General features: G+C 41.0%; 1 protein-coding gene across 1 annotated transcript in view; it reads right to left on the bottom strand.

Annotated features, from left to right (window-relative positions):
* Nucleotides 1–26,922, bottom strand: part of DIAPH2 (diaphanous related formin 2) — an 854,113-nt gene that overhangs the window by 141,232 nt on the left and 685,959 nt on the right. The window contains 1 exon segment of the mRNA XM_075068735.1: nt 20,758–20,853. Within this exon segment, the coding sequence (XP_074924836.1) occupies nt 20,758–20,853 (96 nt within the window).

A 26,922-nucleotide genomic window follows, 5' to 3' on the forward strand; every position in this document is an offset into this window, starting at 1 on the left:
AGACGCTACCAGGTCTATCGAGTGGGCTATACAGAAGTCCCAAAGCTGGATGGCTTCCTGACAAAGGGGGGAGGACCGTGTCCCTCCCTGCTTGTTTATGTAATACACGGCCATTGTGTTGTCTGTGAACACTGAGACCCAACAGCCTTGAAGATGCTGTTGAAACGCCTCGCACACAAGGCGGACTGCTCTCAGCTCTCGGACATTGATGTGCAAGGTCAGCTCCTGAGATGACCAAAGGCCTTGAGTGCGAAGATGGCCGAGGTGAGCACTCCAGCCAAGAGACAATGCGTCTGTCGTCAGGGACATAGAAGGCTGAGGTGGATGGAACGGCATCCCTGCACACACGAAGGAGGGTGTCAACCACCTGTCGAGGGAGCCTAGGATGCTCAGGGGAATGGTGACTATCACGTCTATGGCGTCTCTGCCTGGGTGGTATACCGAGGTGAGCCAAGATTGGAGGGGACGGAGGCATAGCCTGACGTGTTTGGTCACAAACATGCAGGCAGCCATGTGACCCAGGAGACCGAGACAAGTGCGAGCCGAAGTTGTCGGGAAGTTCTGTAGGCCTCGGATAATTGTTACCATCACCTGAAACTGAAGCTGTGGTAAGCAGCCTCTGGAGAGATTGGAGTCCAGGATGGCCCCAATGAAGTCTATCCTCTGTGTGGGCACCAGAGTGGATTTCTCTGTATTGATCATCAGGCCTAGACTCATGAATAGGTCCCTGACGATGTCCACATAATCAGTGACTTGTGCCTCAGAGGTCCCTCAAATGAGCCAATCGTCAAGATACGGAAAAACTTGTCTCCGACAGCGGCGGAGGGAGGCGGCGACTACAGCCATGCACTTTGTGAATACTCTTGGGGCTGTAGAGAGGCCGAATGGAAGGATGGGATGGGAGATGGGAAGGGGGCGGCAAAATAAACTGGAGGTGGTACCCAAGTTTCACCATGCGTAGGACCCAACGACCCGAAGTTAGCTGGGACCACGCAGGGAGGAAATAGGAGAGGCGGTTATAAAAGGTAAGGAAAGGATCCTAGAAAGTCACTGGTACGCCGTCCTCGGGTGCACTTTCAAAAGTTTGGCTTTGGCCCAGTAGGTGGCTTGGAGGGGCCCTGATTTTGGCTCCCTTGGTCCTGACTGCCGTCTACAACCGGCTCAAACACGTCTTCTGCCAAAGTCCTGCCTCTGTCTAGGCGGAGGGTAAGGGCGGTGAGGCTGGGAACGGAAAGGCCGGCGTTGAGTCACCGGCATGTGCATGCCGAGAGAGTGCATAATGACCCTGTTGTCCTTCAGGCTTTTCAGTCTAGGGTCAGTCTTCTCGGAAAAGAGGCCTCGACCGTCAAAGGGCAAGTCCTGTATGGTATGCTGTAGTTCCGGCAGGAGGCCTGACACTTGAAGCCATGAAATGTGTTTCATGGCAACTCCCGAGGCCAGAGTCCTGGCTGCAGAGTCTGCTGCATCCAGCGAGGGCTGGAGGAAAGTCCTCGCCACTTTCTTACCCTCCTCCAAGAGGGCAGCAAACTCTTGACAGGAGTCTTGAGGGACTAACTCCGTGAACTCGCCCACCGCTGCCCAGGTGTTGTAGTTGTAGCGGCTAAGTAGGGCTTGCTGGTTTGCCACCTGGAGTTGGAGGGCCCCTGCAGAGTATACCTTACGGCCCAGTAAGTCCATGCGCCTAGCCTCCTTCGATTTTGGAGCCGGAGCTTGCTGGCTATGGCGTTCCCTCTCATTGACAGACTATACAACAAGGGAGCAGGGAGGAGGATGGACGTACAGGTACTCGTGCCCCTTAGAGGGCACCATGTACTTGCGTTCAATTCCCCTGGCAGCGGGTGGAATAGAGGGCTGGAGACCGTCAGATGGTATCAGCATTGGCCTGGATTGTCCGAATGAACTGTAAGGCCACTCTTGTGGGGACGTCAGCCGACAGAATATCCACCACCGGGTCCTCTATCTCTGGCACCTCCTCTGCCTGGAGATTCATATTGAGTGCCACAAGTCTCAGGAGGTCCTGATGGGCCCTCAGGTCAACTGGAGGAGGGCCCGTCGAGGATGTCCCCGCCACCGCCTCATCAGGAGAGGAGGAAGAGGAGAGGCCAGGGACAAGCGGGTCCTGTGTGGACTCTTGCTCTTGGACGACCTCCAGCTCCAGTGGAATCTGGGACTCTGGTGGCCAAACAGACACTTCTTCCGTACCAATAGGAGTGGGGTGGCTGATAGTCGCCTCTGGCACCCAGTGCTCCGATGGAGCAGAGCAAAATGGGACTGGAGGTACACCTTGGTGGTATGCCCAAGGTGTCCAGAATGACCACTGACGGGGGCCTTGGTCTTGGGCCTGGGTCTCCTGGAAGATTCTGGCGGGCACATCGGAGTCACGGTCCTGTGCATAGGAACTGTCCACATGGGAGGACACCAATGCGTTTCGGGATGGCCAAGGAGGGGCTGAAACCCCCTGGGAAGAGTCTCCCTCTATGACTAATCTCGCTCTGTGCGGCACCAGGGATCGGTACTGGGAACGAGATCGGGATCTACGACCGCAGCGGTGCCGGGAGGTCGACCAGGATCGCGAAGCTCGGCGTCTGGAGTGGCTACGAGAGTCACGGTGCCTGGAGCGGTGCCGGGATCTGGATCGGTGCCGGGAGTACCAGGCCGCCAAACGGGATGCTGATCGGTGCCACGAGTGCGACCGGTGCCAGGACTGCGATCGGCGTTGGGACCGGGATCAACAATGGGACCCAGAATGCCGGCGGGATCGCGATCATGAGTGGTGCCGACAGAGGGTGGTCTCATCAAGGCCGGCTTGCCTACTGATTGTATGACCCGCACCGACGGTGCCGGGGGTTGAGGCAGGGCAGACCCTGTCATCGCAATCAGCTCCCTTGCCGTGGAAAATGTCTCCGGCGTGGAGGGAATAGTGAGCTCAACCACGGCTCTTGCCGGAGAGCTTTCAGGTACCGGACTCCATGGCCCTTGCAGCACCGGAATCGACGGTGCCAACGTTGTCAGTGCCGCGGCAGGTGTAGGTGCTGGGCGGTCCGATCTAACCGGGTGCTCTGGCTGTGGTGCAGATGGCACGGAAGCAGCGTGAGTCTTATGTCTCTTCACTCGTGGGGAGAGAGAACGGTGCTGAGCAGACGTCGGTGCCGGCGATGGTCGGTGCTGAGAGGCCTTAGCAGTACCGATGCGATCTGGTGCCGAAGAAGCGCTTCTGCCCGTGGATTGACCAGTGCTCGGTGCCGAGGGTGGAGGAGTAAGAGCTGCCTCCATCAGGAGCTGTTTGAGACGAAAGTCCCGCTCCTTTTTCGTCCTCGGCTTGAAGGCCTTGCAGATCCAGCACTTATCGGCGAGGTGGGATTCCCCAAGGCACTTAAGGCAGGAGTTGTGGGGATCTCCTGTTGGCATCAGCTTGTGACAGGTCAAGCACGGTTTGAAACCTGGTGAACCGGGCATGGGCCCCGGCACCGTTTGCGGGGAAGGGGGTAATCCTCAAACCCCTCTTAACTATATATACTAACAATGTTATAAAACGAATAAGAATTAACTGCAACTATGGAAATATCAACTATATACACAAGAATAACGAGAGAACTATGAGTAGCTAGGGAAGTGGAGATCAGCTAAGCCGCGTTCCACTGTTCCAACAACTGGCATGGCATGGCATGGCATGGGTGGTAAGAAGGAACTGAAGGGCCATTGGGTTGGTAGGGGTATATATCCGGCGCCATGGCGGCGCCACTCTAGGGGGCAACCTAGCCGACCCACCAAGTGTTGCTAGGGTAAAAATCTTCCGACAAAGGTGCACACACACCTAATTGGAATCAATATGAGCAAGCACTTGAAGAAGAATTGCAGATACCATGGTACCGTACAGTTCTTTCATTACTTGTGTGTCATGTTTATTATGAATGGACATTATATATTTACTTCAAAAGGACATATACTAGTATATCTGTAGGTTGTAACAGGAGAACTTATACCTTTGGTTCTTAAGGAAGTAAGAGAATAAATATAGTGCAGATATTTAAACTTTCTAAATATGCCTATAAATGTATTCAGATACTTTGCAGTATAATATTACCGATAATATTTTCAGGCTGTATTTTTTATCATATATACTAATAAAGGCAGGTAGCTCTTTTTCACTATTTATAAATCTTGTAATTAATACTTGAACTTTGGCTTAATTAGGTAAACTCAGAAGTAATTTCTAACAAACATTTATCCTTAGCACCATATTTTTGAATGACATTATTCAGAAAGGATAAATCTCCATTGCATATTTTCATGTACACAGATTCAAGTATTATCCTTTGGCTTGCATTAAAAGAATCTGAAGGAAATTAACACAAACTTAATTTAAAGCAGTATGCAAGTGTACAAGCAACACAACAATAGACGTAAAGTTTTGAGTTAATAGTGCCATATATTGTTATGCCTGTCAATTACAGCACACAAACATTGGCCTTTTTTTGTTTTTTTATCAGAGAAAGATGATGGTTTTATACACTATTGGGAAAATACTTCTTGCAAAGATATGATCTATACATATTTGGATTGTCTGGTATTTTGTGAATCAGTTGCAATAGGATCTGAAGGTAACATAAAAAACAAATAGCATTCTTCAGTGGAAGATAATCTATACAGTTATGCTTACATACAATGAGACCCAGGTAAGGACACAGTGCTTTTCCTAATTCACACACTTCCACTTTTTGTATATTTGCCTGTTTTTGTATTCCTAAATACTCCAAGTTATTAAATGTTTCATAGATATGTAACTCCCATGGATTATAATGGAAGTTGTTAGCTAAAACCCAGGACAGTCTGGTTTAGGAAGCTTAGAGGTTAACATTGCTTTAGTATTTTTTGTTTTTTTAAATTCCCTTCTCCTTGCGAATGACATTCATCCCATATGCAAAGTAACACATCTACATGTTGTACCCATTGTTTACATGCTAATATACTAGGATATATTATTTAGTTGTATTACTTTAACTACCAAAATCATAAATTAAAATGCATATGCAGTAAAAACAGATTATACAAAAAATATCTGTTTTTAAATTGCCTTGGGACTGTTTATGGAGCTCTCTGGACTAAAGCAACTACTAAAACTAGATCTGAATGCCATTATAAATGGTCGTTTCTTATATAACCTTATTTATATTTATCAATAAAAGCAGACTTAAAGCTTGCAATAATGCCTTGGTGGAGAAAGCAGGATAAATTTATTATCTGTGATCCCTTCTTTATCCTTTGCCATTACATTTGGGATAACTCTGAAGTACTTAAATTATATGAATAAGTCTCATTAGTCCATGACTCTTCTATTATAAGCAAAAATCCTCTATCTAAAAATGAGATATGAAAAATGCTTCTACATATTGTTAAAAAATAAGCAAATTACAGAGATATTGTCAGTGGAGTATAACACAATCAAAGGATACTAATGCCTCAGTACTATAGGATCTCTAAGATGAAGACCAGATATTTGTTGAAAGTAACATTGAGGCATTTGATTTCAAAGCATGGGAGGCATTTAATTGTAGGTCTGCTGCAATAATTTTTTGGTCTTATATGCAAAGCACAGGTGATGTCATTCTGTTTGATAAACAAGGCAGCAAAATGACTTCACAACACTATTATGGATAGGTTTAGTTTCTGGTTTGTCAAAAAAGCATCTAGCACATTTTGAGAGCTATATAAATAATGATAAACATTCTTACTAGCTCAGATAACAAACGTATATCAGAAATCAATTTACTCATAAAAGTACCATTTGCAATGCATTCTTCTAAATGGATTGGCTTCTAGCTATCTGAAGTTTTATTTTAATGTGTTTAAACAAATAAGAGAAATCATCAAGGAAACCTAACTGTCTTACTTGATTTTATTTGGTATAATAGAAGAATAAATGTGAAAGTCAAGTGTTAATTTTAACCTTCAGGATGCTCGTCATCAAAAGTTTCAAATTCCAGTAAAATATAATTTCTGTTCTTTTCTGGGTTGCAGAATTCTGATGGATTCAGCCATAATACATAGATCTGAGTAATTTTTTAAAAGCGTGCATTGAATTTTTTCTTTTAATTAAGAAGTGTCTTCATGTAATCTGAAAATTATCTGAAGCCATTAAAAAGCAGTAATATTCTACTGTCTCAGTTTCATTTTATCCTATTGAAGTTTAACACGTGGTGGCAGCTTTCCAGATAGCTTGCATAAAAGATTCAAATTAGGTGTCAAAGTTGAATAAGGCAGGTTTGTTTTAATTTTCTCTCTCATGCACACTGCTAAAATGGAAATGGTAATGACAATATAACAGGTTTCCTCAAATAAATCAAGCTCACAAGACAATTCTTAAATTATGCCTAGTGTGCATCTCATTGATGTGCTGCAAGCTGACATGATATTGATGTATGGTATTCAAAAATGATCCAAAGGTTGCATTTCAGCACAGATTGCAGTACATATTCTATTAATATATTCCACACTCAGATCTAAAGCACAAAGAACATACATGTACCTTAAAGCTGTAACTCCCCTGCAGTAAGAAAGTGGAAAAATGATGGCACATAATGCCGTTGTAGCTGCAATATTTCTGAACTAGGACACTCAGAAAAGGACACTAGCTATTAACGTTTCTGGAAACTTTAAGTTTAATTCCACAGAAAAGATTTAGCTGCTTAGTGGTAAGAAAAAAAGCAGATAGAACAGTTAGGTCTGCAAAGAAATTTGCTTTAACAAATATTAGAGAGAAAATATTTCAGAATCAGATTTGTCTACTAATCTCATATCCCGAGACTATTCCCTTTTTCAGTTTTAGCATGTCAGGATATGGTAAAGTTGTAAAAGAGCAAGAATATTTTTCTAAAAGGAAACAATACTACATAGAAAATATGCAATTGTTAATGTTTAGAGTATAGCCTTTTAAGACAAGAAACCTAGTAAAGGTACAAGATCTGCAGTTAAATCCTGCAGTCACGTACAATAATAAAACAAGCTTAAGAAGATACAGCATGTAGTGTATGTGTCATTAATTACTGTGTATTTGAAAAAATCAGTGCATCAATGAATATGTAGAAATGCAATGAAATGTAGTGTTTTTTATTTTCACAGTCTGACGAGGAAGAAATTTTACTGAAACAGTGTTAAATTATAATGTATTATGTTAAAAGCTATCATTCATTTGCAAGGTTTACAAAAAGGAAGACAAGGAAAAACAACATAGTTTCATACACAAAACTAGATGAACTTTTCCAAAGCCATAATTTACTTGCCTGTGGATTTCATCCAGACACATTTATCTAGGTGTATAAAAATGCACACAGAGAAAGAGAGAAATATTTCTATAGCAAATATATCTCCACTCAGGGTTGCTATCATAGAGGAAATAAATGGTGCTATTTTTCAACTTTTAAAATAAATGTTTCTACAGTGAATTTCTCTCAAAATAGAATAAAATCACACTAATGGTTAAAAGGATCATTGAGAAAATGATTCCCATACTGGACTAAAACCTGAAGTCTTCATTCAGGCATAACTCCAACATGAGATTTGGCTGTTGTCAAAACTCCTGGCAACAGCTTTGGTAAAAAAAAAAAACATCTTTCCTCCCAAAGCCAAAACCCTCCCAAACCAAACCAAACAAAAACAAACAAACAAAACAAAACACCTTGGAGTTTTTCACTATGGCTATCTGAATGGACAAAAGCCTGAATGAATTATCTCAGTGGAAGGTGCTATTTCTTTTTCTGTCACTTTTGAACTATTACTACCCTGTTTGGTATATTCTTCTAGAGAAGTTACAATGCTAACTGGCATGGTGCAACAAGATTTTACACCACCACCAAACTCAGTTAACAGTTCTGGTTTTGCCATACTTGCCCTTTGTTTAAAATACCACCCCCGCCCACAGATTAAAAATACCATCAGGCAAGAAAAAAACCCATATCTGTCTAGTGGAAAATATCTGTACTTCACAGGCCTTACAGATTTGGGTCCAAGAAAAAGTAAAATAAAAACTTCGTAGGCACTAGAGGTCTTTGCATCTTTCAAGGGCAAGATTTCCAATCTGCTGAATCTTGCAATGCTGAACACTTGTAATAAGCCCTTAACTTATCCGATTTAGAAATGGATTACAGCTAAAATGGAGCCTGGAGCCACAAAACCTATAGACCCCTTAACGTATTTTCCATCTACCATAAGCAAAACATCAGCATCAAAATCCATTCATCTTTCTTAGAATTCATATCTAGGGTGTCTGGGTCCTAGCATTACAAAATTGTTAAAAAGAAAAAAAAAATTCATTTTAATCAACACTGCCATTTCTTACCCAAATCTATACTCTAGGGTAGCTAGGAGGCCTTGGAAGTCCCTGGGCGAAGATGCTAGAAGGCATAAGGTGTGATTAGTTGAAGTCTTGTTTGTGATTTGCAGCATCAATGAAGAATCTTCTTTTTACCTATGACAGTCATAACTACTACTTCTCTATCATGAAGGACATTACATACTGCAAATGTAAAGTCATTATAGCCCACTCTTAAAATGCCCCACTTCCCTTACTAGAGCAGTTTATTCTATGCTTCACAAACAAGTACATTAGGTCTTGTATTGTATCCCAACCTCCCTCATCCCCAAATATAACCGCATTTCCCGATCCTCGAAAGCAAACACATTTATACTTATATTGTAAAATTTTCATATCAAAACTTTAAATTAATTTTAAAACATACATTATTGGGTTACATTTGCAAGGGCTTCCTCAACTGCACCACCATTATTTGCATGTGTAAACCCCTTCCTTGACATGATCAAGAAGGATAACTTCTTTCTCTTTCCACTTTCTCTTCTTTGATGCTGAATTTGTGGTATGTATCATATGTTTATGATGATAATTCCATCTGCTGGCCAAATACAGATGCAATACCCCTTTCTGCATTACCAGATATTAACATAGCACAAACAATAAGAGTCCTTTTCTATAAACCAAAAAAAAATCCAACACTTTCACTTTCCTTTATCATTGTAAAGCTTACTTTTAAGACTCAAGCATGCACTCTTTCCTCTTTTATGAACACTTAAAAGTTTCATCATCAGTATCTCCAACTCCAGATTGTACGTCTCAGATTTAAGGTTAGATACTAGACAGCCAATACATGGTTCTGCAAGGTGGAAAGGCAGAACAAAGAGCCTTCTTTGCCCTTTTCCTACGCTCCTCCAAGCACAAGGACCAGCATACCTGTGAATGGGAAAGAGGAAGGGATATATCCTCTTCTTCAACCCCAGCTAACTCCAGTAAGCTCCAACAAAGAACTATGGGAGTCATTGTATCCCCATGGAGCATAATGCCTTTAGGAGTAACCCCTGAGATAGGGTGGGTCCACACTGATCTTCATGTCTTAAGTTCTTTTGGAAATTACAGTACACTTTAGTACTCAACTAAGCTGCTATTATTAGTTAGGCATACTTCCCCATTCCTGTTTTGAAAGTTCTTTGTTCTTGTTAGCGAGCCCATCTTGGTCCTTTCACAGTTCTTTCAAAGACCAAAAAGAAGGAAAACATTACCATTGGTGGTGTTTAGTAGTAAAATTGTTTTTTGCATGTTAGCAGCCACCACTGATAATTTGCCTCTTCAGAAGTTGTTATTTTGATAAATGATATTTTTACCAATCAAGCTGATCAGAATATCAGTACCATCATGTTACGTTTTGCTCCTCTATCTTAGATCTTCTTGATAAAACTATAAGAAGCAAATACACCAAAAGGAAGATCCACTTTTTATGTGCAGACTAGCGATTGCAGCTATTATCTCTCTTTCTCATGTTGTTTTCATTTTCATTATGAATTGGTTTTGGCAACAGACTTATGATATGAGACTTCACTGAGCTAGAAAACACACGCATGAAAAAGAAAATGTGTGAAATGACCATATTGCTGGAGTATTTTGATCATGTTGTTGAGTTTGCTTGTTATCATGTACTTAAGGGAAATATACTACAATTGCAACAGTAACAACTTACAACCTCTCTCTTTCACTTGTTTTTTGTTAAGAATTATGTTATTTGCAGTCAGAATAGCTCAAGATGCAGCAGTGAAATGAAACCTATGTCCAATGTTGCCAGAAAACAGAAAGAAATGTAACAATGGTTCTCTCTCTTATTTGTTTTGATTAAGGATGGATGACTGCTACCAAGACCACTTGAAGATGAAGTCTTTGCCCTAACCTTCAAAACAACAGCAAAAATATATTTCTCCTTTCTTCTTTACTTTGTGTTAAGGTAGAAGCTGACTTTCTGGAAACACTGCAGCAAGTTGTGAATAATGTATGAAATGAAAAATTCCTGCTTACTGCACAGAGAAAGTACAGACAGCTAGCTATATGCTACATGCTAGCCAAACACAACCAAACAGCCCAGCAAACTAAGAAATCCCAAGACCTACCCTACTTCTCCCACAGGAAATTAAAACAAAAAAATATGTTTTTTTCGTTTCCTCCCACTAAAACCCTTGAGGCACTCACTTAGCTCCAGTCTAAAGAAGATCCTCACTCATTAAAACTCCAAGCCCACCAACATAAAAATTCATCCAGAATACTAAAAAGGAAACTAAATATCATTCTGTTTAGAAGTTTATAGTGAGTTTTAAAAGTTTGTAAAATTTTCCCATCTAGCCCCCATCTAGATATTGGTTGTAACTTTAAGTCTCAAAGTCGCATCTACAAGCGTCTTCCAGTTGCGTGAATATATTGGAGAGTTATGTGACAGAGAGGGAGTGGCTTCCAAGGCAAATGAGAGGGTGTTTAAATCACTGTTTCAATTAGGTATTCAAATATTAGATGGTGGGTAGAGTTTGTCATCTATGATCTGAACTACTTTAAGGGGTAGTCCACATTTTGACATCTCTATCTTACTTGTTTTTAATCTAAACATATATGTGGTTTGATGGTACTGTGATACCACATGATGATACAATACAAAGATGCTGCGATGCAACATGTTTGTTTTTATATTTGTCCAGTAAAAGTGCTTATTATTAAATTGTTTGTTGCAGTTTGTTGAGTTACTGCCCAAAGACTCATATAAAGACAAGGGTCCAGTTGTGCTGGGTGCTGGAAAACAAGGAAAACAACTTTATTCCTTGCCCCAACAAGCTTACAAACAAATGAAAACAGACAAGCGAAGGACAAAAAGGATACAATGTACAAGCCAAGGATACAAAAGAGTCCTTCAATAATTTTATTATTTTTTCATTGGTAAAATAGTTTCTCCTTATTTGGTGGCACAGTACTTACTCAAAAGCTCCCCATAAGAACAGTTATGCCCATCTTCAGTTTTAACTAATAATGACATGAAGACCAGTGTTACTGTAAAGACAGAAGCACACCTGTTCCACATAACTCTCAAGGAACTAATCTGTGCTGGAGCAATTAAAAAAAAATTAGTTTGTGAATTTCATAAGGTCCTTAATAGTATCTGATCATTGACACCTCCAAGCCTAATATAGTTCAGCTTTTTATTGACTACACTTGAGAGACCCCTTCCTTTTCATACTACAAGTGGACAACTTGATCTAAATGTTAAAAAGTGACTAATGATTTAGGATGCCTTCATTTCTGGATGCCAATTTTACACAGCTTCATATGGCCTGTTTTTTTGAGGGCCTGTAGTGCTCCACACTTCCTGAGAAACCACGCCCCTGCAAGGAATTTCAAATTGGATAGGCTCCCTAAAAAACAGAGTCAGGCAGAATCACTAATCATCTTCTAAAATGTAGGTCTTAAACCCTATTATTGAAAGATTCATAAAGTTCAAGGCCAGAAAGGACCATTGTAACCATCTAGTCTGACCTCCTGCATACCACAGGCCACAGAATTTACCCAAAATAATTCCTAGAGCACATTTTTTAATTTTTCAAGGCTGGCTCAGTTTAACACAGCATGAAATTAAAGGTGGCAATAGCTTAACAATAAATGGATTTATTTAAAAGAGAATTTTAAAGACAGAGTTGATTTGAACAAATAACTATTTGTGGATATGGACTGTACCCATGCAGCCTACATTACTCACGAATTATGAGTCACCCCCCATAAGATGAAATGCTATAGTCCAGGATAGTTATGTCCTACTATATTTCTTATACATGCAAATAAAGTATGTATAAAAATGAATTTAAAATGTCATAACTAATTATTTTCTTATGAAGCTGAAATTTTTTTGGCTCACAAAAGACTAAGATTAACATGGATTATAAAATTCTGTTGAACCCTCTTATTGATTCTGGGCAGAAGAGCCATCAAATGTTCTAAAAACATCAGTCACATGTGTCAAGTATCAGAGGGGTAGCCGTGTTAGTCTGGATCTGTAAAAGCAGCAAAGAATCCTGTGGCACCTTATAGACTAACAGATGTTTTGGAGCATGAGCTTTTGTGGGTGAATACCCACTTCGTCGGATGCATGTAATAGAAATTTCCAGGGGCAGGTATTATATGCAAGCAGAAGCAAGCTAGAGATAATGAGGGCATCTGCCTTAACCCTCAGAAGAGACAACACTACAAAATCTCCACCAAGCATTCTCAAACTACAATACCGCATGAGGAAATAAGGAAACAGATCAACAGAGCCAGACGTGTACCCAGAAGCTCCTACTGCAAGACAAACCCAAGAAAGAAACCAAAGGATTCCACTGGCCATCACATACAGGCCCAGCTAAAACCCCTCCAATGCATCATCAGGATCTACAACCATCCTGGACAATGATCCCACACTTTCACAGGCCTTGGGCGGCAGGCCAGTCCTCGCCCACAGACAACCTGCCAACCTGAAGCATATTCTCACCAGTAACTGCACACCGCACCATAGTACTTCTAGCTCAGGAACCAATCCATGCACAAACCTCGATGCCAACTCCGCCACATATCTACACCAGCGACACCATCACAGGACCTAACCAGATCAGCCACACCATCACTGGTTCATTTCACCTGCACGTCACCAATGTAATATACGCCATATATGCCAGCGATGCCCTCTGCTATGTACATCAGCCAAATGGACAGTCTCTACGGAGAAGGATAAATGGACACAAATCAGATATTAGGAATGGCAATATACAAAAACTTTAGGAGAGCACTTCAACCTCCTGGCCACACTATAGCAGACCTTAAGGTGGCCATCCTGCAGCAAAAAAACTTCAGGGCCAGACTTCAAAGAGAGAATGTTGAGCTTCAGTTCATCTGCAAATTTGACACCATCAGCTCAGGATTGACAAAGACTGTGAATGGCTTGCAACTACAGAACAGTTTCTCCTCCTTGGTTTTCACACCTCAGCTGCTAGAACAGGGCCTCATCCTCCCTGATTGAACTAACCTCGTTATCTCTAGCCTTTGCTTCTTGCTGCAATATAGACTGCCCTGAATTCCACTACATGCATCCGACGAAGTGGTATTCACCCACGAAAGCTCATGCTCCAAAACGTCTGTTAGTCTATTAGGTGCCACAGGATTCTTTGCTGCAATCACATGTGGTTATTCACCATATTTCTGGCATATATACAAGGATTAGTACATTTGTGCCATTATTATTAAACTGTAGATTTGTCAAAGGGGAATATTGGCTTGTTGTCATATAGTATGTCTGAATTTCTGTCATGAAAATAGGCATCACAAGCGGAAGTTTCTTGCAGAATAGTCTTTCCTTAAGCTAATCTTTACACCATTTCCTATATCAAAACTCAGCCTGCTAAATTCATGCTTTCACAACAGTCAAATGGAATTGACCCTATATCTTGCTGTCCTGCAGAGGTCATCGCTGATGAAATATGCACGAGAGCTGATTATACTCTGTTGGAAAAGGGACAAGCAGAAGTGATTGAAATTTCTATAGAGAACATCAGTTCTTGCTTAGAAGAATTTTGCATATAAATAGGGCATAAAATGGTCTGTATTCATTTTGTTCTCCAGTTGTGGACAAAAAATGTCATCAGCACCACTGTATATTGCACTCCTAAACTTCTATCTTCTTGTAATGCAAACCCAGATCTGATTAATCAATCAGTGAATCACTATGCTTATGTAGAGTCACCCAAAATGAGAATCTCATTGCCCTTAATAAATGAAATACAAAAGCAAATTAAAAATCAGTATCAAGCAAATAAGTTCTGAAATTAGTTTTGAAAAGATCCAGGAGCTAATATAGAAATAGGAAGGCAGTTCTTAGAGAAGCTGCCAAATGAGTCAAAGGCCAAGGACCATAGGCAATAGTCCTGACATGAGAAACTATTAATGTCTGGAAAGTAATCCACGCAGAAGCAGAACACAGAATTTATAATGAAAAACCTTCATTCATAAGTGGGTAAAATCTCTAGTCTGATGTGCTGCAGCTGAACAATACTTGAACATAGATTGAAATTATTTTTATGTAAGATCTATGGGATCCTTTGAAGATCAGAAGGAAATGAAGGCTGCTATAAAGAAGTGATCTCGAGGTCAAATAAATTGATAGAATTGGTCTGGTACGAGTCTGAGAACAGTGAAACAAATGCATTAGCTTTATGAAGGCTATACTGGAAACTAAACATGTTACTGTGCCTTAGAAATATCTCAAAGTGAGTACTGAATGGCTAGTGTAATTACTTTATGTGTGAAAATAAATTGTGCTGTATCTTTCTCATCTGGTATTTATTCTTTTATATACCATATTGGGTTTTAATTTGAGAACCTGATGATTTATGTTAATTTAACCATTCCTTTGTGTCTCTCTCTTTTTCTAGAAGTGAATTTAGTGCTCATGAAAAGTACTAGCTTAATAACTTTGAAAGGAAAGGACTTCCTTTATCAATAGAGGAAGTACAGTATAGACAGTTCCAGTGCATGCACCTTCACACTGCTCTGCTGTTGTGCCTGAAAACTGTTATGGAAAGACTTACTCCAAGGAAAAAGGGTAATTCAGTTTTTGGCCTTTCTGCACAGAATGACCAGGGTGCCAAACAGTGAGTTGATTTTGAGGTTAGAATGTTCATTAGGGACTGCAATAAGACCAGCTCGTCCTTTTACATAGGCAGGGCCGGCACTACCGTTTAGGCAGCCTAGGCAATCGCCTAGGGCACCAGGATTATTCGGGGGGCGGCATTTTGCCGGGGGGGCGGCAGGCGGCTCCGGTTGACCTGCTGCAGTCGTACTTGTGGAGGGTCTGTTGGTCCACGGCTCTGGTGGAGCTGTTGCAGTCATGCCTGCGGACGGTAGGCTGCTCGCACAGCTTCGGTGGACCTCCTGCAGGCATGACTGCGGCAGCTCCGCCGGAGTCACGGACCAGTGGACCCTCCGCAGGAATGACTGCGGCAGCTCCACCGGAGCCGCTGGATCAGCGCGGGGGGGCGGCGAAATGGCCATGCGCCTAGGGCGCGAGAAGCCCTAGCACCGGTCCTGCACATGGGCTACTGAACTATTATTAGATGCCAACCATTTCTGATGATTACCAACATATGCAGAGTTGAACCAGCATTTCAGGGGTAAATCGTTTGTTAAACTCCAGATCTAACCACCTGAATTCAGGAAAATGGAAAGTAGATGCCAAAAAAGAAGACTTGATTCATTCACTTTCATTCTTTGCATTTTGCTGGACTGCTTGAAACATTTCCACTAACATTTTATTCTTAATCTATTCTTGAATACCTGTTCCATTGACTGACTGCTCTTGCTGTTGAGAACTTTTCCCTACTATCCACACTTCCTTCCTTTACAGCCATTCCTCAATGTCCTATCAACTTTTGAGACTATGAGTAATTCCCTTCCTTCATTAATACTCCTTGAAGATGTCCCCATCTATCTAGCTTCATGTTTTCTCCTCTTTAAACTATATACATTTAGCCCCCTTTTGTCTCTTCTTACATTCTTCCAGATTTGGTTCCCTTTTTTGTATTTTCCCCATTTTTTCTACATCTTTTCTGAACAGTGGGGCCCACAATATTTCATCCACAGTGGCACTACAGCTACATAATGATAAGCAGCAGATAGAATAAAGACAAGATTGGAGCTGGCACTAAGTATAAGTGGACTTGGCAATTGCTTAGGGCCTGGGCAGCTCCAGGGGCCCCCTACTTGCTTTTTATTATGTGGTGTGTGTGTAAAATATTCCTTCTTAGGGCCTCCAATTGGCTGGCAGCACCTGTAAAGGTATGTCTACACTACCTTCTGGATCGGCTGGCAGCAACTGATCCAACACAGGTTGATTTACTGCATCTAGTCTAGACGCGATAAATCGATCCCGAAGAGCTCTCTTGTCGACTCCTGTACTCCACTGCCGCAAGAGGAGTAGATAGAGTCGATAGGGAAGCAGCAGCTGTCGACTAACCGCGGTGAAGACACCACGGTAAGTTGATCTAAGAATGTTGACTTCAGCTACGTTATTCACATAGCTGAAGTTGCGTAACTTATATCGATCCCCCCCCACAGTGTAGACCAGGCCTAAGATTATGTTTACTGGTGGAGTGAAGTGCAACTACACAGAAGAGTCAATGTTACGGGAAGTGAGCTGGGTAAATTCTGCTCTCATCGCTCTGTACCAATGCTATCTCCTTCTCTCACATCTCTCCATAATTGGGAGTCGGCATATCTCCCTAGCTTTCACGTCTCTCCTCCAATCAAATAGGCTCCCCAGCTTTTTAAGATACGTTTGTGCTGTCATCGTGTCACAAATTATAGTCATAGTTACATACGTGTCTCCAGGATGAAGGGTCAAACCCTTGCCTACTTCCTCAAACAAGGAGTGCAGGATAGCAGGAGTGGGATTGATTGAAAAACAGTGGCTGAAGCAATTTTGTACAAACTTCCACTGTTACTGGGCTAACTGAATCTCTAATCCCCCTCCTGTTTCTTCCACATGCACCCTCCTTTAAAGGTTTCAAGCTGTCACCTGTCAGGGTGGAATCATGCAATTCTCACACATTCAGACTGGGCCCTGATTTGCAGTCCCCTCCCTGTGTATCAACCATGATTTACCTCAGCAGTTTTCACATATCCAGACCCTGCAATTCTGTTCTCTCTGGGGCAATGATAGCAGTAATCAAACAGCCTCCTTAAAGCAAAGTATTATTTATTTGGAACAAAAGCGTTTCAGAGAACACGTAACTTCAAAACAATAACAGATTGTATGCATATCTAGCTTTTCCTTCAGGCTTACCATCTCATGGCTCGGGGATAGCCCAAATTATTAGACACTCTCCACAGAGTCTCTCTCTTTGTGTTAGCCTGTCTCCCTAGACAGTTTTTGGCAAGTGACACCCCCCCTCCCCCTTTTCCCTTGAGAAGGGCTCTAATACTTTGGCATTCTTTTCATTTCCAAATGTCAAACTTTGCCAAAATAAGTCTCGCAACTTATTAGAGTGAAGACAGCATTACCGCAGCTAGTCATTTCTATAATTCTGTAACCATACTCTTCAGTGTTTCATAGACTCTAGGACTGGAAGGGACCTTGAGAGGTCATCGAGGCCAGTCCCCTGCCCTCATGGCAGGACCAAATACTGTCTAGACCATCCCTGATAGACATTTATCTAACCTACTCTTAAATATCTCCAGAGATGGAGATTCCACAACCTCCCTAGGTAAGGTGTTCCTATCTGAGAAGCCAGTGTGTCACCTTCATATACACAACCAGTTGAATCCAGCCATTATAATCATATAATAAACATTCCACTACCCCCAGCATATAATAACTTGAGCTCACTGACCAAGTCACATACCATGTCCATAAAACTATTACATAGCTGTACTCATAACATTATTACATGTCTGCTCCATATCTGACACACAGACTTTTTAAGGAAGAAAAAGAATAACGAGGCATCATAAATTTCAGCCACAGGTGAACATTTTGGAGGATGTTCTGAGCTATGGAACATAGGAGTTTAGAATGGACCCTTAACTAAAGCCCTGTCCCATCACTGTGACATTACAAAATACAGTATGCACTTATGAAAATTCTATGTTCATTTATGCAGCTGGACTGTAAGACAAAAGGTTCAATAAAAGGCAAAATGAATGATCCGCTGGTTGTTCAACAGACTTTACTGAGGGGGAGGATTTAATATATTAATTTTCACCACTGATGGCAGAATCATTCAAGATTTCTATATCTCGTCCTATAACTCTATCACAGATGAAAGCAAAGCCAAAGTTAGCAAAAAAGAAAAAAATCTGAAAGACAGCATTAAGATTGCCTACTCTGACCAAGTTTACTGCAGACATGCACCAGATTGTATTTATAAGCTTTCAGATCAAAGACAACAGAAAACTTACTTTGTCCTGTTTCCATTTTAAAAACAACAACAAATTAATTACTCACGCATGCTCATATTATTTCTTTTAACTGGGAGAACAGAAATATTGCTCAGATGGAAGGATGATTTTGAAAATGTAGCACAGTTTGGGAATGGCGTGTACACCAAGTATTTCACTCATTTTGTTTTTTGTGTGTGTAAAAAATCAGGTTTATGACAAATTATAAACAATAATAAATCACAATTATATTCCACTATTTTTACTGCTACCAGATAGGAGAAGGTGGCACATTGTGCCTTGTTAACTCAGCTGCATAGAGACAGGGCCGGTGCTACCATTAAGACAAACTAGGCGGTTGCCTAGGGCGCCAAGATTTGGGGGTGCCAAAAAGCAGTGCCCCCAATTTTTTTTTTACAGCGTTCCTGGGCTGGGCTGCCAGTGGTGCACTGGCAAATGTGGCTCAGACTCCCTCTCCCAGCGGCCGCCCCATGCAATTATTGTCATTGCCGGGGGGGGAGGGCAGTGTGCTCGGGGAGGGGGTGTAGCAGAGAGGAGCTGGGGTGGGGAGCCCTGCGGCAGCTCCCCCCTGTCCTCAGACATCCCTCCGCTTGCGGCAGCTCCCCCTCCCCCCACCAGCCCGGGGAGCTGTGCAGCAGCTCCCCACTTCAAATCCCCTCTCCTATGCCCCCCTCCCCAAGCACATCGTTGCTGCTCCATTTCTTCCGCCTCCCAGGCTTATGGCGCAAAGCAACTGTTTGGCACTGCAACCCTGGGAGAGGAGGAGAATTAGAGTGGGGGCAGCGAACTGTGGAAGAGGCGGAGCAGAGATGAGCTGGGGTGGGGAGCTGCCGCACGGCTCCCGGGGGGGGAGCTGACACAGGAGGGCGGTACCTCAGGGCAAGGGAGGGAAGCTGCTGTTGAGGGGTGTGCCTCAGGGCGGGTAGGGGGGCAGAGAGCTGCCGCAGGGCTGGGAGTGGGCGGCGCAAGGTGGAAGTTTCACCTAGGGTGCGAAACTTCCTTGCATCGGCCTTGCATAGAGACTATGCTGAGACTAAAATGACAATGAATGGTTTTGGACTGATAGTTCAGAGGAGAACAGGGCAGAGAACATTATTGGTACTTTGAAGTCTATAGCCCTATGTGATAGTCAGGGACAGGATGTGAAGAAAACAATGGTAATATTCCTGGCTACCTCTTTCTTTGAGAAAGAAAATGCATTCTTGCACTCACATAGCCACAAGAGTTATATATTTTACATATGGATGTAAAATTAAGTCCCAAGAAGTCTGTCTACATGGATCTTGGGGTACATCTACTACCAGATCGGCGGGTAGAAATGGATCTATTGAGGATCAATTTATCACGTCCCGTCTAGACGAGATAAATCAATCTGTGAATTGACGCCCGTACTCCACCTTGGCAGGAGGAGGAAGCAGCATTGACGGGGAGCAGCGGCAGTTGACTCGCCGCCATGAGGACGGCCAGGTAAGTCAAACTAAGATACTTCGACTTCAGCTACGCAAATAGATCGCAGATCGATTCCCCCCTACTTCCCAGTGTAGACCAGCCCTAACTGCAGGATCAGACCTAATGGGGAGAGTGGGGGTTCACTTTGCTCTTTTATGGAGTGGTAAGATGTGCTACCCACTTTGCCACCAATACCACTCTTCCAAACCCTCCACATGGATCTGACTCATAAAGAGTTGATTTTGCCCTGTGTAAAGAAGTCACTTTAAACAATTTGATTTATTAAAACACTATTTTTGCTATAAGACATGTTAAAACTGGAAAATTACAATGTATGTTGCCACAAACTTAAGAGGTAGATTCAAAGTAACAATAATTTATATATTTTATGTGTTTGAAAAGTTATGTGTGGGAGTATGTGTATTTGCTACACTCTTCCCTGAGTCACTTCAAAACCAATACCTGTACAGAGGACAATCATTCAAGATCATCCCTACAGAATTCAACAAAATGAAGCTGCTTTAATAATAAATGGAGTTTTACTCCGCACAAAGGTTACAGCTTCGAGCCCAACAAGCATGAACCTGAGCATGGCCCTTGAGAAAAGCTAGCCACCATATGCATCACTCCACTAGTCTAAGAAGTTACTGTGACTTTCTTAGGGCCAAATACAAAAAATAATTTTATTATACTGATGGTTTTAAGTAATATAAAATACACACATGCTCTTTAAAAAAAAAACAATGATTTTTTAAAATGTCAAATTAAACACAGTGTGAACCCTTGTTCTAGTTTTCTGCAGCATCTACAATTATCTGAAGATATAGTTACCAAGTTTAAAATTGTGATCTCACAGCTATAAGTGCTGAGATTTCACACCAGAACTGAAAGACCAACTTTCAATGAAAGTTCTTAAAAGCCTTGGCAAGACCCTTTCCCCCCCAACTTATTTTGAACACTAGATTCCACCCCCCCCCATCCATAACCACAAATCCACTAGAAAACATCTTACTCACCCTGCATTCTTGGTGTTCGTTTCCTGCGATCCCTGAAGGCTGCCCCTGACTGCAGGGCCTCGAGCAGATTATCCATCACTCCTGTCTCATCACCCTCTGTGAATAGGGGGAAAAGTAAAATTAATCTCAGTGCAATTGAAGTGGGACTGCAGGAAAAAAAGAAAGCAAAACTGATGTCAGATTTACATAAAAACTCTAAATTAAATTCATATATAGTATAACATAATGAATGCTTCATACATACTCCTGACTAGTTTGCTTATGATGCTCTATTAAGCAATATTGATGACAACCCCACTGTTCTTTCAATTTAAAGACCTTGTCCTGTGTATTATTGATGACATGTTCAGTATGCAAATAAACAACTGCTGATCGGTGACTGCTACTTGATGGTTAAGAACCTTATAAGATATTCCTGAGCAAGAATCTAGTGACCCTATTTAATGGAATAAATGCAAGTGGAGAGGTTTGATAAAACATAGTGACTTGAAGTTAAATACCAATTGTGTTAATATTGCAGACATTTAAAAGTCTGCTTCTATCTCAGAGATCTATAAAATAAACACATTTCTTTCCATTTATTTATTTATTCATTCTATTTATACTGCATGCCTACTAACTTCATGTGGGTTCTCCTTGGTCTTTCAAGTAGGTAGCTTTGAGAAGGAATAAAATAATGACTTCACTGCTAGATATATATTTGAACTCAGTACACAGGACACCATTTCTTTCTTGCTCCCATTTTTTCGTATTCAGGGAGGCAAGCCATTAGGCCTTAAATTGCCTGGCTCCCTGGAGCATTATGGGAGGTTGGTTAAAATGATTAAATTATTTTTTCTATTATTCATATGAGTGTTTAACTTTCTTCATGTTTCAATTTGTTCTGCTATTAAAGGCTCAGGGTGGCATGTAATAATGCAAGAAATACAGGTCAAGGATTGCCATAAGTTGTAACTGCATCAATGAACCATGTCTCTTGTTCTGTTCATGTGTATATGTTAAGATCTAAATCTCAAAAGCTGACTATACTGAGTGAACAGGTAGAGTAATGCGATGTTGAATTTTTATTAGCATCTCTGGGACTTTTTGTTGTCAAATGAATATTAAGTACCTCACTGGACTGTAGGAAGACAATTAGTATACATGAAAGATTTGTGTCTCTGTAAATATTTTTAGTCTGTGAATCATGTAGAAACAATAGGATGCTGAAAGACACATTCAGAAGATACATTATCTCTGTCTCCCCCACCTCCCCTCATTACTTTTATAGCACTCTTCCACTGCATATGGTTCTTCAGTTTGGTTCACTACTACATATAGATTAATTGGGCCACATTCAGACCCAAAGTAAGAATATGCCAATCCCATAACAGTCTTTTTTTCATACTTGTAGACGACAAACATTAGTGCAAGTTAAATGGTAAACTGAAATTGTAAATCAATGCAACAGAAAACATTTAGCATTCAGCAGGTGTGGAAAATGTCTAAGTTATGTGTAGTGGGATGTGGAAGGCAGCACAGCCAGAAAAGCAACCAACAGAAGCCTCTCAAATAGCAGGCCAGATTCTGATCTTGTTTTATCCTTGTGAATCTTTAACCCTTGATGTCAATGGAACTATTCCTTGTGCCACTTAGGTCAGAAGTGTGTGTGTGGAGGGGAAGTGGTTGTTTTTGCTTACAAGACTCCGTCAGTTGTTTTTCCTGCACTGAATTTATGTTTAAAAGATAAAGATTTAAGAGAAAGTAAAACGAGAATGAACTATTACAACAAACATTTAGCCTCAAATGCTTATTAAAGCATGGAAACAAAAATATACAGTACCAGTTTCAAAAATGGACTGAATATGGTCACTTCATATGTAAATTTAGCTGTTCTATTATAGACCTTATGTTCAAAAATTAATAAACACAGTGGTTACCAATATACATTTTAGAAAAATTTTAACTGCATTTCCAGTTAAAAAAATAAATAAAAAAGTACAGAAACAATCTACTAACTCTTAACACCTCACATACCTTACTTTTCTACAAACTCCCAATACTTTACAGTGGGTGTCACTGTCCTACCTTTAGTTACTCTGGCAGCTAAAACAACAAATTTTTATGGAATATCAAAGTAAACAACTGTGTAACACTAGACATGGACTACAGAGGTTGTGTTTTTCAGAATTTTGTCAATCAGATTTTAGTTTTGCAAAAGCAGACCTTAGGTTGGGTTCAGATCTTAATTAAATTTTATCCGAACCAAAAGTTCTCAAGTGACTAACGGGAATTGGATAGGAAGTTCCACTTCGGGTTGATTTTCATCTAAAAGTGATGAGTATGGTTAGAATGGAATTTCAGACCTCCCTAGCAGCTCTTGTATCAGATATATAAAAAAGATCTTGGGTAATATATTTAATTTGTTCTACACCACCTGCAAAGGTACAGCAACTTGTAAAAGGAAAATCTCCAGTTTAATAAAGTTGAGAAACCACTATCTAGCACAGGTATTTTATATGAAACAAAAATAAATATTACATTTCTTTCTACCCAAATGGCAAGAACATTAATGGGGTGGGAGTTTGACCTGGCCTCAAGAAATAAGGCAGCAGCTTCTGAGTTCACCCTCTCTTTCTTGATGGAGTCCTAGTACCAGGAGGGAAGGGGGTATTAGAGAACATGTATGTGAAACTTCTCTCCCTGCAACATCATGCCAGGAAGAACTGGAATAGGAAGGGTCCCTGTTTTCTGCCCCTCTTGACCCCTTGGTTATTTGTTGTGAGGATCCTGATTGGCCCTGGGCAATGAAGATAAAAATCATGTCTATACTGCCCTGAAATTTGAATGGAGGGGGTGTGAACAGCAGTGCACACCAGAGAGCTGTGCTGCAATCCCCTTGTGGATGCTGCATGTACGAACTTAAAGGTCCCTAGAGCACACTAATGCGAATTTTGAGGAAGTACAGACATGCCCTAACAAGGAGACTAGGGTTTACCTCAATTTACTAACTCATATAAAAACTATGAACTGCCTTGTTTTCATTAGTTTTTTACCTCCTATTAGTTACAAGAGAAGAACACATCTTGTTTTCCAGTGAAGACAATACCACTGAGTTTGTCCTCATTGTCTCTAGTTTTGTTTTACGCTGTTTTAGCCTGGTGTCAGATTGCTGAAATGTAGAATACTTTTGGAAATCATGTTTTGGGATAGGAAATAATTTATACCATAATGCAAAACTGGCCCATGTGCCAACTCTTTTTTTTAATTTCCCTTCAGCAACAAAGTGTGAGAGTCCAGTGTGGCCACTGGTGTTTTTCAAGCCCAGTCAGAGACATAGCCTAATTGTTGTAGGGAGTGTGAGAAGTTGCTATAATTAGAGCAGGGCAATGGTTCACGCCTCAAAGCCACATTTTGTCTGTTCCCCTAACAGCCCAATGATTGCTTTGTGGTGCTCAAAATGTTTGTGCGGTCCAATACTGGAAGACTGAACTGGATAGGACTGGTATTTGCTAGGTAGCTTGGAAGTGATCTGTCCCATTCTGATTTGAATTGGTTATTTAAAGCCAATAAAGTTGCAGCCTTATTTTAACCATGTCACTGTCCTGTGTCTTATTCCACAAGTGTTAAGGAACTAGCACAGAGGTTGGTCTGCTAAGTTTAGATATACACAACAAGTTCTGTAAAGCTTGGGGCTGTTCAGAACAGGAGTTTTGATTCATGCCCACCTCTACTCTTAGCAGATTTTACATTCAGTGTTTTTTTAGCCAACGTTTTATAACAACAATGTCTTTCAAAACTATTTTTATGTGCAACCCAACTTCAAGAATACAAATAAAAAGTTTACTGCAGCAGATCTATATGCATTCAATGATTTTATCTTTACAGCTCCATTACAAAAAAAGGCACGCATGTAGTATAATATTAGCGCAAACATATGTAGCATTATGGTAAATAATGCACAAAACTACAATAACTGGGTCATCTGTAGTCTGTGTAATCTCATTTGCGGTCAAAATGCCTTTGCGTAGTCAGACATCAGACTGAAGGGGAAATTAAAGACATGGATCTTCTTGCACAAGGAAGCACTTTAGTATTGCTATGCCCAAACCAAGACAGCTCAAAGCATGTCCACTTGGTCAGTAAAAATTTCTAATATTTTAATCACATATTTGTTTTTAGCAAAAATAATCAATTTTGGTAATGAGCAGGTGTTATATGTCTATGCTTATATGGACTGCAGATGAACTGAATAAACATTTTGTATTTTGAAGAAATTAACTACATCTTATAACTCAAATAGCACATTCTGTCGAACAGAAGTGACACTCAATTTCAAAATCAACAAAATCCTCCAGCAGGCAGATGCTGTCCACCAACTGAAGCTGCCAGTAAATGTAATTTGGGTAAGGAATGGTAAAGGTAAAATGTAAAATGTAATGGGTAAGGAATGGTGTCCCTAGCCTCTGTTTGTCAGAGGGGGGGGAGATGGATGGCAGGAGAGAGATCATTTGATCATTACCTGTTAGGTTCACTCCCGCTGGGGAACCTCGTATTGGCCACTGTCGGCAGACAGGATACTGGGCTGGATGGACCTTTGGATGGACCAGTATGGTCGTTCTTATGTTCTTAATATACAGTGTTAGTAACTAGCGTTTAATTACACACAAACAATACAAGAACTCCACATTATAATCCAATAGCTCCCTGCTTGTTACATGTTATCAAGAAATAGGTCGTAACTTTTTAAATGCCTTTGAACAACATAGATCCAGCACACAAATCTGTTCAAGTGGACACATTCAGTTAGTTTCCCTAGGATGCTGAAATCTGTGTTATCAGGTTGGCAGAGCAAGCCAGTTTGTCACTTCTGAGTGGTCACATCAGTATTGCAATAGGAACTGATTATTCAGTCAATAACATGCAATTCAAAGTTCTCAAATGCATGGCTTTACATACTATTCTGACAAAGACAGGTTATGTAGGCAGTAGTATATAAGTACACAATTAAGTCATGATGACTCATCATTTAATCAATATATCAAACATGGTACCAATTATTACAATGAAATACACTCTGAATTTTCAAAGTATTGCTTGGTATTGGCAGAGGGCAGAGTGGATTAACTGGAGCTTTCGGAAACTCAGCTCACATGGTCCAACAGACAAGCCACCTGAGCTGTTGAATCACTAATTAATTATTTATTTGCCAAATTAAGAATTTGCAGCCTTAAAATCAGTGGAGTTAGAAATCACACAACCAGACAAGTACAGTCTCTCTGAAAAACAAGTCTGTGGAAAAGATTATGACAGCTATTCATAGAGAGGTGAATAGAGCTCTCTGCTACCATGAGGGAAGAAAGTGTTTTGGAATGAGTCTTCGCTGATTTTTTCCTATCCAGTAAAAGAAAAGAAAAAAGAAAAGAAAGATATTGTTTTGAACCTGGAATAAATTATTAGATTAATCTGGACAGTGTAATTTTCAGGAATCCAGAGAGCAACCCTCAGTACCCATATATCTTCATGGAAGTTCAGTTTTACTTTTAACAAATACATACAGGCCCTGATTCAGGAAGTCAAGTTACTTAAGTACATGTCTAACTTTAAGCACGAGTTATCCCATTGCTCTCAACATCTTGAAAGTAAGGCACACATGTAAATAGCTTCCCTTATTAGTTCCATTAAAATTTGTACAAAATTCTGCTGCATATTATAGAAGCAAGCATACATACAAAAGAAAGGGGGAGGGATAGCTCATTGGTTTGAGCATTAGCCTGCTAAACCCAGGGTTGTGAGTTCAATCCTTGAAGGGGCCATTTAGGGATTTGGGGTTTAGTCCTGCTTTGAGCAAGGGGTTGGACTAGATGATCTCCTGAGGTCCCTTCCTACCCTAATGATTCTATGAGTCTAAGACCTGCAGAGCAACTAAGCCACAGTTTGAGAAGAACCAGACATTGGAGCAAAGATTTTGTGGGAGCACATAACCTCTGACCAGAATGGAAAAAAAAGAATAAAGTTGGACAGGAGTGTAAAGGAGCACAGAGATAGCAGGAATAAGAGAAATCCATCCAGTTGACTCAACCATAGGACTGATACCACAAACAGTTGTTAAATAGTCCATTACAAAACTGGGAAAAATCTGTTGTGCTCAAGAAACCTCAACCTGCAATTTTCACCTGAGAAGCT

Source organism: Chelonoidis abingdonii, chromosome 8 (genome assembly GCF_003597395.2).
Source record: "Chelonoidis abingdonii isolate Lonesome George chromosome 8, CheloAbing_2.0, whole genome shotgun sequence".
In the NCBI taxonomy this organism is placed as follows: domain Eukaryota; kingdom Metazoa; phylum Chordata; order Testudines; family Testudinidae; genus Chelonoidis; species Chelonoidis abingdonii.